Source organism: Pollachius pollachius (assembly GCF_949987615.1).
Source record: "Pollachius pollachius genome assembly, chromosome: 14".
NCBI lineage: Eukaryota > Metazoa > Chordata > Actinopteri > Gadiformes > Gadidae > Pollachius > Pollachius pollachius.
The window spans coordinates 22,965,413-22,981,549 of NC_136947.1; the positions used below are offsets into that span (position 1 = coordinate 22,965,413).

The 16,137-nt window shown below is 43.2% G+C and overlaps 1 protein-coding gene across 1 annotated transcript; it reads left to right on the forward strand.

The window, feature by feature from the left end:
• Positions 1-2,211: 2,211 nt before the first annotated feature.
• Positions 2,212-15,956, forward strand: c8b (complement component 8, beta polypeptide; the record flags this gene model as incomplete). Its single annotated transcript, XM_079750689.1, has 12 exons — positions 2,212-2,300; positions 3,042-3,174; positions 5,095-5,242; positions 7,649-7,790; positions 8,056-8,188; positions 8,774-8,971; positions 9,245-9,485; positions 9,722-9,850; positions 10,388-10,551; positions 11,867-12,020; positions 15,562-15,633; positions 15,805-15,956. The coding sequence occupies 12 exons, from the start codon at positions 2,212-2,214 to the stop codon at positions 15,954-15,956; spliced, it is 1,755 nt and encodes a 584-aa protein (XP_079606815.1).
• Positions 15,957-16,137: the final 181 nt, after the last annotated feature.

Consider the following 16,137-nt stretch of genomic DNA (forward strand, 5'->3'; position numbering starts at 1 on the left):
TCAGAGGGCAGCAGAGAGGACGTAGCCTACCAAATGATCTGTGGAGAGCCAAGCATGAGGGGAGACTTCAGCGGACTCCACTGTGAGCTGTTCTCTGCAGCTTTCTTTAATGTTTAAACAACCAAACAAAAGAAAAGAAACGTTTTTTATTTGTCAATTTTCAGGCTGTGATTCCCCGAGTTGCCGACTGGTGAGACTCCAGCGGATATCAAAATGGCTTTGAGGTGTTTGTGAAATGGATTTTTTTCTTTTTGCCAAATTCCATATATTTTGTAAATAAGATCTTCCCCGTCCAACCGCCCACCCCAAACCCACCCGTGGCCTCATGGGGCCAAACAATTGCCTCTCGTAATACATCCACAACCCCCGGCCCCAAACCCTGCCCACCAGCACCCCGCCCTCGGGCTCCGGATGAATCTTTCTACGGTGGCTGAAATTCTTTTGCACTTTTTTTTATCATCATCATTTTCTAAAAAAATAAATATATATTCCGAATTCTGGTCTGTCGGTGACATGAACTGTGAATCTGTGTCCCATCGCCATTCGTCACGCCTGCTGCACCTGTCTTACACCTGTTTAGCGCTTTGTAGTTAGGAGGAAAATATGAAGGGGATCTAACATCAATTCTATAAAGGTCTATTGAAAGAAAAAATAATTGTTAGGACAGTTCTTTAACAATATTATGGTTCTCTTTTTATTGAAGGTTCAAAGTCAGAATTGTCTGCATTTCTTTCATCTGCTCTTGTTGCAAATTTGCTTTCTGCCATTTTGTAGGTATTACATTTTGAAACATTAATTGACATACCTTTAAAACATTTTCATAATTAAAATAAACCAGGCAATTCTTCAATGTGGTTTAATACAGATGCAATGTCTGTGATTTTATCTTGTCTGTGTTGTTCTAATCTGAACAATCAAATCAGATTAGAATAACACTGAAGAACGGTCATAAATTGTTGGAATATTTCTTAGGATCTGAAATTAGATTTGGACATTACAAATAAAAACGGCCAAAAGATGGGCAACAAAAATTTGAAACAAAAATGTAAAGATATCACAATGAACTCCTACACTTACAATAAAGACGCTGACTGTAATCCTGCTTGTGAAATACAATTGCAAAAAAATAAAACGTCCCAGGTATTTTGTAAATTGTATTTATGGGATCAAGAATTGTACCGAAAAAATATTTAAGAAAAATGACTTTTATAGGTCTGTCTCCTCCCTGATCACTGTGCGCATCCCACTATTCGGTTACAAATAAAATATGTCAGTCCCAACTTTGTCTCTTTTTACGTGATGTCTTATGTATTTCCCAATCAGTTGTGCCAGGATCTGACGGGAACTGTCCCTACTTTCCGTAAACTGGTGTTGGATGTTTTGGTCAATTCAAAATCAGTGCCAGGAATTTAGGTTCAAGGTTCATTGATGAAGGCTGAACCAACTAAACGATGGCGTTTGTGTTTATTCTACTTTCTAACTCTGGACGGGTAATCAATGATCATATTTTTGTTATGGTTTTTTCCGTTTTCCCCACACTTGATAGGGAGATAAAGCTTTGAAAACAATTTACTGTGTGTGTCTGTCTGTGTGTGTGTGTGTGTGTGTGTGTGTGTGTGTGTCTGTGTGTGTGTGTGTGTGTGTGTGTGTGTGTGTGTGTGTGTGTGTGTGTGTGTGTGTGTGTGTGTGTCTGTGTGTGTAGAATAAGCTTTTTATGAATAAACCTGATTCTTTAAGTTTGGCCCCAAAAAAAACGTAATAAATCTAGCAATTCAGCTGACTTTTCCAAAGCTACTTACAGTTAATTCAGATAAGCCTACCTCATTGAGGAGCAGGTCTGGGGTGAGGACATCCAGCTCAAGAAGATAGATCTGACTGTGGGAATCAAACCTATTCCCCTTTGTCTGGGAGTCAATCATTCTATAGCCACTAAATGTATCCTTAAGGATATGTTAATGTATCGTTAGTCATCGTATCATTAATGATAATACCACAAATAGTAATAATCAACATTTTGGTTAGACAGACATAAACATTTTTTTCCCACTTAACACACACATATTCCAACCTGCTTCCTGGGGCCTAAAGGCTAAAGTAAGTCCACATTATGAACGATCTGACCTGTATTGGTCAATGTGTTTGCACACGTACACACGGTGCAAAGCAGCTGGTACTCTAGTCACAACCCACCAGCCAACGCTCTAGGACATAATGTGGAGCGCTGAACTGAACAGGCAATGCTGTCTTCTCCTGGTGTCTTTCACCGTGAAGCTGCTCACAAGGTATTCCACTGCGCTCTTGTTTTGTTATAGAACCGGACAGCTGCAGGCCTAATATTGTATTGAGCAAAAATATTATATATATTTCTGAAAATATATATAATGTGGATACTACTTGGTTGGAGTGAATACAGCTAGAACACAGCACAAGTTGAATGTTAAATTTCCTCCTGAAATACTGAAATACCTCCTGAAATTGGATAAAAGCGTCTGCTAAATGCCCTAAATGTAAATGTAAATGTAAAATACATTTGGTGTTTTAGATTGAATAGCACCTGGTGCATTATGAGTCGGTGGCCCTATAGCACAGCATCTGATGAGTACCTGGATCATTATATGACATCAATAAAGTTAAGTAGCATGCAGCAAAGACAGAGAGGTTTTAGTAGAACCAGATTAAGTAAGTTTATAAAGCAATAAATCCAATAAAAAACAATGCAAATGTACAAATATAAACTTGATGAAACACAAACAGGTATACTATCTTGAGAACCAAATTTACAATGCTTTCATGTGTTTAAATGTTTATAAGTGTCTTGTGGGGGGGAGGTAATTTGTTTCATTTGTTTTTTTGTTTTTTTTAATTGAGCCCTCTCAATGTATGTATTCTTCTATTTATTTAACTATTTAAAGATCTGACCAGTATTTCTCAGTCAAACAAGCACATAGCCCAATATGTTATGAAATTAATCAAGACATTGATTGACAGGCAATCAGTTACCTTTGGGTCTTGGTTTCATCCTTGTGCTGTATCTACTGCAGTGACGCCAGCAGTGAAGGGCTGAGTGTTCGTGAGGTGCGCGCAGCACATCCCGGGGTCATAGTTCAACCCGTGGACTGTGTGCTCTCAGAGTGGAGCACATGGACACGCTGTGATACCTGCCAGAAGAAGAGGGTAAGGCAGAGACCGACTACAACTATACATTCCCCAAATCCTAATAAATGTGATTATATACAGTGGGGCAAAAAAGTATTTAGTCAGCCACCAATTGTGCAAGTTCTCCCACTTAAAAAGACGAGAGAGGCCTGTAATTTTCATCATAGGTAAACCTCAGCTATGAGAGACAAAATGAAAAAAAAAATCCAGAAAATCACATTGTCTGATTTTTTAAGAATTTATTTGCAAATTATGGTGGAAAATAAGTATTTGGTCACCTACAAACCAGCAAGATTTCTGGCTGTCACAGACCTGTAACTTCTTCTTTAAGAGGCTCCTCTGTCCTCCACTTGTTACCTGTATTAATGGCACCTGTTTGAACTCCTTATCAGTATAAAAGACACCTGTCCACAACCTCAAACAGTCACACTCCAAACTCCACTATGACCAAGACCAAAGAGCTGTCAAAGGACACCAGAAACACAATTGTAGACCTGCACCAGGCTGGGAAGTCTGAATCTGCAATAGGTAAGCAGCTTGGTGTGAAGAAATCAACTGTGGGAGCAATTATTAGGAGATGGAATGCATACAAGACCACTGATAATCTCCCTCGATCTGGGGCTCCACGCAAGATCTCACCCTGTGGGGTCAAAATGATCACAAGAACGGTGAACAAAAATCCCAGAACCACACGGGGGGACCTAGTGAATCACCTCCAGAGAGCTGGGACCAAAGTAACAAAGGCTACCATCACTAACACACTACGCCGCCAGGGACTCAAATCCTGCAGTGCCAGACGTGTCCCCCTGCTAAAGCCAGTGCATGTCCGGGCCCGTTTGAAGTTTGCTAGAGAGCATTTGGATGATCCAGAACAGGATTGGGAGAATGTCATATGGTCAGATGAAACCAAAATAGAACTTTTTGGTAAAAACTCAACTCGTCGTGTTTGGAGGAGAAAGAATGCTGAGTTGCATCCAAAGAACACCATACCTACAGTGAAGCATGGGGGTGGAAACATCATGCTTTGGGGCTGTTTTTCTGCCAAGGGACCAGGACGTCTGATCCGTGTGACGGAAAGAATGAATGGGGCCATGTATCGTGAGATTTTGAGTGAAAACCTCCTTCCATCAGCAAGGGCACTGAAGATGAAACGTGGCTGGGTCTTTCAGCATGACAATGACCCCAAACACACCGCCCGGGCAACGAAGGAGTGGCTTCTTAAGAAGCATTTCAAGGTCCTGGAGTGGCCTAGCCAGTCTCCAGATCTCAACCCCATAGAAAATCTTTGGAGGGAGTTGAAAGTCCGTGTTGCCCAGCAAAGGCCCAAAAACATCACTGCTCTAGAGGAGATCTGCATGGAGGAATGGGCCAAAATACCAGCAGCAGTGTGTGAAAACCTTGTAAAGACTTACAGAAAACGTTTGACCTCTGTCATTGCCAACAAAGGGCATGTAACAAAGTATTGAGATGACCTTTTGTTATTGACCAAATACTTATTTTCCACCATAATTTGCAAATAAATTCTTTAAAAATCAGACAATGTGATTTTCTAGATTTTTTTTTTCATTTTGTCTCTCATAGCTGAGGTATACCTATGATGAAAATTACAGGCCTCTCTCATCTTATTAAGTGGGAGAACTTGCACAATTGGTGGCTGACTAAATACTTTTTTGCCCCACTGTATCTACTTACTATCAAGCCATATGCTGGACACTAAAGCTAATTCCACCCATGTTTCTTCTGATCTGCTGCTGACATGTCTAATCTAGTTTATAAGGATGCTGCTATTCCTGACCTCGGCCTTGACAATGAGAGAGAATCGCTTTGTTGTAGTTCTCTGGACAGGAGTGTGTGCTTCAAAAACAATCATCCCATGACTCCGGGATCATCACCTCAATGTCTCTCTCTTCATTTATTCCTGCCTCTCCCTTCCCTCAGTACCGCTTCGCCAGACTCCAGCTCCCCTCCCAGTTCGGGGGGGAGCCGTGCAACTTCCATGGCAGGGAGGAGGAGGCTTGCAGCGTCTCTCCGCGCTACACCTGTAGCAACATTCCTCCCTGTGGGGGCTTCCTGTGCGCCTCCACAGGTAGCTCCACTGTAGGCTGACCTATCGGAACCAAAGATGACACACGCATTGACAAGTCATTGACGAGTCATTTACAAGTTATTGAAAAGGCAATAACATGTCCTTGACACGTCATTAACAAGTCATAATCAAGCCATTTACCAGTGACACACACTAAGAAGACAAACACATAAGGAGTTCAACGTGTTCCACTAGTGCACTTCTTATTGTGACCCCTCCTCTTCCGCTTCCCATGAGACCGGATCTCTAAAGAAATACGTACGCTAGTCAACGCCGAGAGACCAAAAACTATTTAGGACTTGTGTTATTACATCCCGGTACGAAAAGTATTGTCTTAATGTAAGCTTTTTATTACGCAATGACGTCAGTTACCTGTTTGGCATGCAGTCCTTTTATTTTGGTACTTTCAGTCTTATACTTAAAACTGAAAAATCAAATTGGAATTATAACCGCGAGCGGTGATTAACGGGGTCCGAGCAAAATTAAAAGTCAAGAACACCCTAATGGAAGCTATATAAATAGGACATATAATTATGAAGGAAAGATGATGAAGATGTTCCACTTAATGTAATACTGTGCCTCGGCTTTCAAGTGAGCTGCAAAGCAATGACCGAATGTCATGTTCAGCTTGATCATGATGCTATGATGAGGACTTGAAATCTCAACCTACGGATCTCCTGTACAAGTCATTATCCCATTGAGCCACTGACAAACCTGAACTGCGGCCTCATTCACATGGTCAAAATGTCTATTGATAAGCATATAACATCCAGAAAACTCCAAGCACACATTTCACAATTGAATTAAGGTCTTTCTCAAAAGCAAATACATGAAAAATCTTTGAAATTCTGGGGATATTAAACATTTGTAGTCAAGAACACTAACGGAAGAAATATAAATATGACAGAGTTAATTATGAAGGAAAAATGGTTAATGAAGAAGTTCCCCTTAATGCCATACTATGTCTTGGCAGTCAGATTCTTGGAAACTAATGAGCCAGAATGTTGATAACCTCATGAATTTCAGGTGCTGTTCAATGTTGTGTTTCTTAAATGAGTGGCAAAGACAGAATGGCATGTTCAGCTTGTTCATAATGCTCTAATCAGGATTCAAACTCTCAACGTAAGGATCACCAGTACACAGCATTATACTGTTGAGCCACTGACATTCCTGAACTGCATGACGCCTCATTCACATGGTGAAAATGTCGATTGATAAGCGCACAACATCAAGAAAACTCCAAGCACACATTTCGCAAGAGAATTAAGGGCTTTCTTAAAAGATTACAGATCTAAAAATTTGCACTGTTAATGGACGTTTGGCTCTTCTATGAAATTGTGGGAAAAAGTAAACATTTTTAGAGCAGAAGACCAGGGTGAAAAAGATGCATCTGATTTTAGAGATTAATATGTTGAAAGAATTTTTAGTCCAGGTCAGTCTAGTAAGGAGAAATAAGGCTAGTTCATAATAGTTTTAAATAGAGCCAGCTTTGGGTGCAGTACCACAATTTGGGTTTATTAGTAGTGAGGGGTATTGGTATCCACCTGATAATAGTCATGTGTTTTTTATACAATAACAAAATGGTCATATAATAAAAATGGGCTAACTGCTCCAACTTTATTGACCAATATTTCTATATAATGGAACTAAATAAAACAAATTCTGTTCGATGATTTTCGTAAAGCTTGGTCTAAATATTTTATGTGGTGATTTTGGTGAATTTTTGATTATTTTTGTAGCCTGTGAATCTTTTTATCATGTTTAGCTTTAATATGAAATTGTGGGAAAAGTATACATTTTTAGGGCATAAGACCCGTATTAATGTGTCTGATTCTAGAGATTAATATTCAGAAAGAATTTTGAGTCCAGGTCAATCTGGTGAGGAGAAATAAGCCTAATTCATGATTTTTTACAATAGCGCCACCTTTGGGTGCAGTACCACAAATTTGAGTTCATGCGTGGAGGAGGTTATTGGTAACCATACCTGACAATTTCAAGAGTTGTTTTTTTTTACGGTATAGGCTGCAGTATGACTTAGAAAAAAAAAACGTTACAGAAATAATAGGCGCAAACGTTACCCTAATTAATGGCACAATTCCAATGAATGTTTTCCTCTCGCCCTAGCTTAGCGTACATATTTCTTCAAAATGAAGACCCCATGGTGTCCACAGAAAGCGCCTGGTCGCTAGTACCATAGGGTGTAAACACTATTTTATACGCACCGTAAAAGAAGTGCAGGGCCTAAACCTGAGCAGACAGAATCTCTCTGGTCTTCAAATCATTGTTGTCAGTAAAGAAAACTTTCTCTCGACTTCTTGCTTCCTGGCAACTTTTCAAATGCCTATTCCGTTACAACATGCAGCCGTTGAGTGCCACCCATTGGGTGTCCCCATGCCCCCACCCTAGGACGCTGCATCCATGAGTCTCTGCAGTGTAACGGGGACGACGACTGCGGGGACTGGTCCGATGAGAAGGGCTGTGGCAGTGTGAATAAGCCCTGCAATCAGGAGGCAGACGAGTACTGGGGCATAGAGGACCTTGCCAAGGGGTGGGTCATATTCCAGGTCATGCCGGTGTTTACTCTTATTGTTATTACAGTATTATCATCATCATCCACCATTGTTGGTGAATGTCTTGACATTGTCCTTAAGCAAGATACCAGTCATTGCAGGGGATTATTTATATGAATAAATGTAACATGTATTCTTTAGCCGTTTACATGCCTATATTAGGAATTACATTTATTTATGTAACCATTATATATAATGGTTACATATATAACCTCTCTCTCTCTTTCTCTCTCTCTCTCTCAGCATCAACATCCTGAACAGCCAGCTAGAAGGGGTAGTGCTGGATAACAGGTATTACGAAGGCAGCTGCCTGCCTCACTACATCCAGAACACGCGGTTCAGGAAACCGTACAACTTGCAGCAGTATACCATGCAGGTAGCCTATATATTTTATGGATGCATTCCAATATTTCGTCAATCCACTCTTTGTCATACTTTGTGCTAATCTCCAGAGGTTTTCCTTGAACTTTATTGTACCAGCTGTTTCAATTGTAGAACGCTCTACATGAAGCTTAATCGACTTGGGGTTACATCAGTGTGAATCCTCAAAGGTCTTCTTTTAGAGATTATTCAACTAATTCATCATACATTTAGATATCACACCAACGAATAGTTACATAGAACAGACATGGTCGGCTACAAACCCTGAAGATTGTGGTCAGAATATCAACGTATTTAATAATGCAGAGGCAGCCCTCCCATCCATCCCAATTCCACATTGCTTATTCATCACAATCTTGCTTGGGCTGGATGCACGAGAATTCAGGCCTCATACACATTCAGGCCATCCAGCCCAATCTTGCTTGGGCTGGATGCACGAGAATCCAGGCCTCAGACACATTCAGGCCACGGACACACTGTGCTCAATGGCAATGAACACATAGTTTGGAGAATGTGGGATCTCTGGGCAGTTGCAGATGAATGTGAATCTTACTTCTTTTTCGTGCGATCTCCCCTGCAGCCAAAGGGCTCGTACGATTACTCATCCAAGCATTTTGAATCGTACTCCGATTTCTCTGAGTACTCCAGCAAAGAGCGAAGAAGCAAAACCACCATCTCGTTTGGCTTCAGCCTACCAGGGGTGGCGGAGTTTGGCTTCAACTATTCCAATGAGAAGTACTCCAAGTCAGTGAAGAAAATTCGTCGTGTGTCTGGACAGGTGACCTTATTTATGTTTCTCACTCTTAACCTCTTTCTATGACTGTGTCTCTGAAATGCAAATAAATATATTACATTGTCGGTGTGAGGGTAAATGTAGCATTTAAAACCATGCCGAATTACACTAGAAATTCTAGTCCAAACGACTTGCAGTAAATTGACCCTTGAGAGATGGATACAATTACATTTTGAATTTAATCATCTTTTGTGTTGTACTTTTGTGAATACAAAACCAGTCTTTTACTGGGTAATTCACTGCATGCTTGTCTTCTAGACCAACAGCTTTGTACGTGCCAAGGCTGAACTGGAGCTGGCCCAGTACATATTGAAGGCAGAAAACCTGGTCCTGCACCATGAGTTCCTGACGCGGCTGCACTCCCTGCCTCAGACCTATGTCTACGGCGAGTTGCGGCAGATCTTCATGGACTATGGCACCCACTACATCTCGGAGGCAGGTCTGGGAGGGGAGTATGAGTACGTCCTTGTGCTGAACAAAGAGGAGCTGGCAAAATCAGGTCATTCAGCCGTCATTACTGCTAATACCATTAAGAGTAATGCATTTAAAGCCAGAAGACAGTTTGACCCTAACCACCACCTCTCTGCTGCTTTCAGCTGCTTCCCCCCCCCCCCATAGGAAGACAGCAGGAAGACGGTGTAGAAATGATACAGCTATAGGTGCAGCTACATCCCAAGCCACTACCTGGGGCTTGGGTTTGCCAGCAGATCTCAACATATTCTCTTTGTTTGATAGATTACAGTTTGGAAGATTACAAGAACTGTGTGCAGTTGGGGTTTAATATTGGAGCAAACATACAAGGCGTCTATGTATCTGCAAGTATGCAAGGTGGAGGATGTGACGGCCTGCTCAAAGAAATTGGACGTGAGTTTATTTTGTTTTTAACAAACCATACAGTTCTGAAACCTTTGAATCAAAAGGTTTCACCATGATTTTGCTGTGTATACAATGATACGTTCTGATCATCGTTACAGGGTAGAAGGGTCGTTACAGGGTTTGAAATTGTGTTGTGCACAATTTAGTAATTTAGAGATACTTTTATGCAAATTGACTTCAAGATTCAATGACTCCAGAGTGACTTTGGGAAGATTAGATGAGGCATCTTCCTCAAGGATGCCTACTGGTACACAGCCAAATTAAAGAATTGAACCCAGTGCCTTTTGGTACTAGGTTCAAATGTGTGGCTTTTAAGCAGAAACCCCTCTAAAGTCAGAGCTTTTGTGGCAGGATTACGGACTGGGAATAACCAAGTTCCATTTTGGACTGGGCGTCAAACACCTTAAACCACTAGACTAAAGTGGGAAGCATACTCGTATTTTAGACACTTCTTGCGCATGCAAGAAAATCAAAACGAATTGAATCCTTTGTATGCTGCTTATCAACCACTCCTTCTCCTCCCAGAGGACACAGGGACGGAAAGTGTAGTGGAGGACTTCTTTGCCGTGGTGAGGGGCGGGAGCAGTGAATCCATCTCTGCGCTGGCGTCCAAGAACGTCCCTACCCCGGATCTGATGAGGTTGTGGGGCGATGGCGTCTACTACAACCCTGAATTCCTCCGCAGAACGGTGGGGGGGGGGGGGGGGGGCTTGCTCTGCCTCTCTCTTTCACTCACTCACTCACTCACTCACTCACTCACTCACTCACACACTCACTCACACACTCACTCACTCACTCACTCACTCACTCACTCACACACTCACACACTCACTCACTCACTCACTCACACACACACTCACTCACTCACTCACACACTCACTCACTCACTCACTCACTCACTCACTCACACACTCACTCACTCACTCACTCACTCACTCACACACTCACTCACTCACTCACTCACTCACTCACACACTCACACACTCACACAAAGTCTTTGATTTATGGTCCTTCAGGTATCTTTAAACGGTAAGTAAACTCAGTTTCAGCATGATAACTTCAGCTCAGGACATTCCCAAAATAATATAAGAGCAAGTGCGAAGGGTGCTGTCAAATGTGATCAAAACGTCATACTCGCATGAGCAAGGGTGAAGCAAAGAGAAAAACACCACTCTGGTAAAGTGTGTTTAGCCGGAGTGAACAGACCCCTCCTACTAAAAGAGGAATTTCTCCCTTTTAAAAACTCATTATTCATTGTGCAGCCCTCTCAGACAATGGCCTTAAACTCGAATAGGGTCCTTAGCTTTACCCTATTTGCATGGGAGGAGCCTAGATGAGATCTACTATTGAATGACATGTTTAGTAATTACTCTCGCTAGGGTAAATGAGAGGCCTCAGGTAGCTTTAATTGCTATACTGTCGTAAAAATCTTCTCCCATGCACTCAATAACTAACACAGCCAACCCAATATACATTTACCCGAAACCAAAAGACCATAGGATCCCTATATTCCTTTAAATATATTTGTGGATTTATTGTCCAAAAACACATCAGTCAAACATCTAAAAGGAAAGACATTAACAAAGTACCCCGGGTTTATAAGAGTCAAAAGCGGTTGATGGCGCGCTTATTGGAGCTCACTATGGAATTCAGAAAATGTTCTTTCCGTACTCACGAAAGGAGTCTGAAACCACAAGGGAAACTCCAAGCAGTCACTCCATCTGTCCATCACTGTCCTCTCACGAGACCCTCTGCCCCTCGGCTGTCTTCTTAGACAATCCCGCCACAGCACCATGTGCTAGGGCGTCTCCCCTTCTTCTGTGTGTTTAGGGAACCCTTGCTGTATTCAACTTCCCTCGACAACTCAGTTAAACTAAACGGTCCAAGTCAAAAAACTAAAACTTTCCTTCAATTTGAAAAAATGTTTAGAACCAAAACAAAATGAGACCGATATCCTATTGAAATAGATGATCAAAATATATGAAATATATGTCCCTTACCCAGACGCGACCGCTGTATGAACTGGTGACCTCCAGGGACTTTGTGGGCTCTGATCGCCTGAAGATGAACCTCCGCAGAGCCCTGATGGAGTACCTGGACGAGAACAGCGCCTGCAGGTGCTCCCCCTGCCAAAACAACGGGATAGCCATCCTCAAAGGTCAGACATCACCTAGGCCCTCTGCCAGAGAGAAGTCTGTCTTAGGTTCAGGACCCTGTACTGACGTCATTCTGTCTTAGGTTCAGGACCATGTACTGACGTCATTCTGTCTTAGGTTCAGGACCATGGACTGACGTCATTCTGTCTTAGGTTCAGGACCCTGTACTGACGTCATTCTGTCTTAGGTTCAGGACCATGTACTGACGTCATTCTGTCTTAGGTTCAGGACCATGGACTGACGTCATTCTGTCTTAGGTTCAGGACCATGTACTGACGTCATTCTGTCTTAGGTTCAGGACCATGTACTGACGTCATTCTGTCTTAGGTTCAGGACCATGTACTGACGTCATTCTGTCTTAGGTTCAGGACCATGGACTGACTACTTTCTGTCTTAGGTTCAGGACCATGGACTGACGTCATTCTGTCTTAGGTTCAGGACCATGTACTGACGTCATTCTGTCTTAGGTTCAGGACCCTGTACTGACGTCATTCTGTCTTAGGTTCAGGACCACGTACTGACGTCATTCTGTCTTAGGTTCAGGACCACGTACTGACGTCATTCTGTCTTAGGTTCAGGACCACGTACTGACGTCATTCTGTCTTAGGTTCAGGACCACGTACTGACGTCATTCTGTCTTAGGTTCAGGACCACGTACTGACGTCATTCTGTCTTAGGTTCAGGACCATGTACTGACGTCATTCTGTCTTAGGTTCAGGACCATGTACTGACGTCATTCTGTCTTAGGTTCAGGACCATGGACTGACGTCTTTCTGTCTTAGGTTCAGGACCATGTACTGACGTCATTCTGTCTTAGGTTCAGGACCACGTACTGACGTCATTCTGTCTTAGGTTCAGGACCACGTACTGACGTCATTCTGTCTTAGGTTCAGGACCCTGTACTGACGTCATTCTGTCTTAGGTTCAGGACCATGTACTGACGTCATTCTGTCTTAGGTTCAGGACCATGGACTGACGTCATTCTGTCTTAGGTTCAGGACCCTGTACTGACGTCATTCTGTCTTAGGTTCAGGACCATGTACTGACGTCATTCTGTCTTAGGTTCAGGACCATGGACTGACGTCATTCTGTCTTAGGTTCAGGACCCTGTACTGACGTCATTCTGTCTTAGGTTCAGGACCATGTACTGACGTCATTCTGTCTTAGGTTCAGGACCATGGACTGACGTCATTCTGTCTTAGGTTCAGGACCATGTACTGACGTCATTCTGTCTTAGGTTCAGGACCACGTACTGACGTCATTCTGTCTTAGGTTCAGGACCACGTACTGACGTCATTCTGTCTTAGGTTCAGGACCACGTACTGACGTCATTCTGTCTTAGGTTCAGGACCACGTACTGACGTCATTCTGTCTTAGGTTCAGGACCACGTACTGACGTCATTCTGTCTTAGGTTCAGGACCATGGACTGACTTCTTTCTGTCTTAGGTTCAGGACCATGGACTGACGTCATTCTGTCTTAGGTTCAGGACCATGTACTGACGTCATTCTGTCTTAGGTTCAGGACCCTGTACTGACGTCATTCTGTCTTAGGTTCAGGACCACGTACTGACGTCATTCTGTCTTAGGTTCAGGACCACGTACTGACGTCATTCTGTCTTAGGTTCAGGACCACGTACTGACGTCATTCTGTCTTAGGTTCAGGACCACGTACTGACGTCATTCTGTCTTAGGTTCAGGACCACGTACTGACGTCATTCTGTCTTAGGTTCAGGACCACGTACTGACGTCATTCTGTCTTAGGTTCAGGACCACGTACTGACGTCATTCTGTCTTAGGTTCAGGACCACGTACTGACGTCATTCTGTCTTAGGTTCAGGACCACGTACTGACGTCATTCTGTCTTAGGTTCAGGACCACGTACTGACGTCATTCTGTCTTAGGTTCAGGACCATGTACTGACGTCATTCTGTCTTAGGTTCAGGACCATGGACTGACTTCTTTCTGTCTTAGGTTCAGGACCATGGACTGACGTCATTCTGTCTTAGGTTCAGGACCATGGACTGACGTCATTCTGTCTTAGGTTCAGGACCCTGTACTGACGTCATTCTGTCTTAGGTTCAGGACCATGTACTGACGTCATTCTGTCTTAGGTTCAGGACCATGGACTGACGTCATTCTGTCTTAGGTTCAGGACCCTGTACTGACGTCATTCTGTCTTAGGTTCAGGACCATGTACTGACGTCATTCTGTCTTAGGTTCAGGACCATGGACTGACGTCATTCTGTCTTAGGTTCAGGACCATGTACTGACGTCATTCTGTCTTAGGTTCAGGACCATGTACTGACGTCATTCTGTCTTAGGTTCAGGACCATGTACTGACGTCATTCTGTCTTAGGTTCAGGACCATGGACTGACTTCTTTCTGTCTTAGGTTCAGGACCATGGACTGACGTCATTCTGTCTTAGGTTCAGGACCATGTACTGACGTCATTCTGTCTTAGGTTCAGGACCCTGTACTGACGTCATTCTGTCTTAGGTTCAGGACCATGTACTGACGTCATTCTGTCTTAGGTTCAGGACCACGTACTGACGTCATTCTGTCTTAGGTTCAGGACCACGTACTGACGTCATTCTGTCTTAGGTTCAGGACCACGTACTGACGTCATTCTGTCTTAGGTTCAGGACCACGTACTGACGTCATTCTGTCTTAGGTTCAGGACCACGTACTGACGTCATTCTGTCTTAGGTTCAGGACCACGTACTGACGTCATTCTGTCTTAGGTTCAGGACCACGTACTGACGTCATTCTGTCTTAGGTTCAGGACCATGGACTGACGTCTTTCTGTCTTAGGTTCAGGACCATGGACTGACGTCATTCTGTCTTAGGTTCAGGACCATGTACTGACGTCATTCTGTCTTAGGTTCAGGACCCTGTACTGACGTCATTCTGTCTTAGGTTCAGGACCACGTACTGACGTCATTCTGTCTTAGGTTCAGGACCACGTACTGACGTCATTCTGTCTTAGGTTCAGGACCACGTACTGACGTCATTCTGTCTTAGGTTCAGGACCACGTACTGACGTCATTCTGTCTTAGGTTCAGGACCACGTACTGACGTCATTCTGTCTTAGGTTCAGGACCACGTACTGACGTCATTCTGTCTTAGGTTCAGGACCACGTACTGACGTCATTCTGTCTTAGGTTCAGGACCACGTACTGACGTCATTCTGTCTTAGGTTCAGGACCACGTACTGACGTCATTCTGTCTTAGGTTCAGGACCACGTACTGACGTCATTCTGTCTTAGGTTCAGGACCATGTACTGACGTCATTCTGTCTTAGGTTCAGGACCATGGACTGACGTCATTTTGTCTTAGGTTCAGGACCATGGACTGACGTCATTCTGTCTTAGGTTCAGGACCATGTACTGATGTCATTCTGTCTTAGGTTCAAGACCCTGTACTGATGTCATTCTGAGTGATTTTCTATCTTGCAATGTATGAAGATATAACTGAGAGAAGAGAGCAATCATGTGGTGCTGATGATAGATCGACCTCCGGGTGTGTCTTGTGGTCTTCAACAGGCACCAGGTGCGAGTGTATTTGCCCTAACGGCTACTCGGGTCGAGGCTGTGAGATCACTCAGAGGCAGAAAGGTAAAGTAACTTAAAGAGGCAAACCTAAAAACATCAACTAGCTTTTTTTTTGGCAACTGGCATGTTTACCATAGATTCTCATTGACATTTGGTTATCTTAATATTCGTATGTATGTTCAACACAGAAATGGATGTGACATAACTCATCATGAGACCTTTTGAACCCCATAGCCATCGGCATCGACGGCAGCTGGAGCTGCTTCGGGCCGTGGTCTGTGTGTGCTGGGGGAACTAAGAGCCGCAGTCGCCTGTGCAACAACCCCGCGGCGAGGAACGGGGGCGTGGACTGCTGGGGACTCCCACAGGAGTCCACCGGGTGCTGAACCCCTTACAGTGGACACGTCATCAGAAAAGTCAGAAGGGCAGAGAAATACCCATCGTTGGCATGGGATTCATATTCATTTTGTTGAACCACTGTCAGGATACCTACGGTCCATTTACAGTGTAGTATAAATAAACACTTTGGTGCAATAAATGGTGCAAAATGAAACTTTTTTTAGTTTT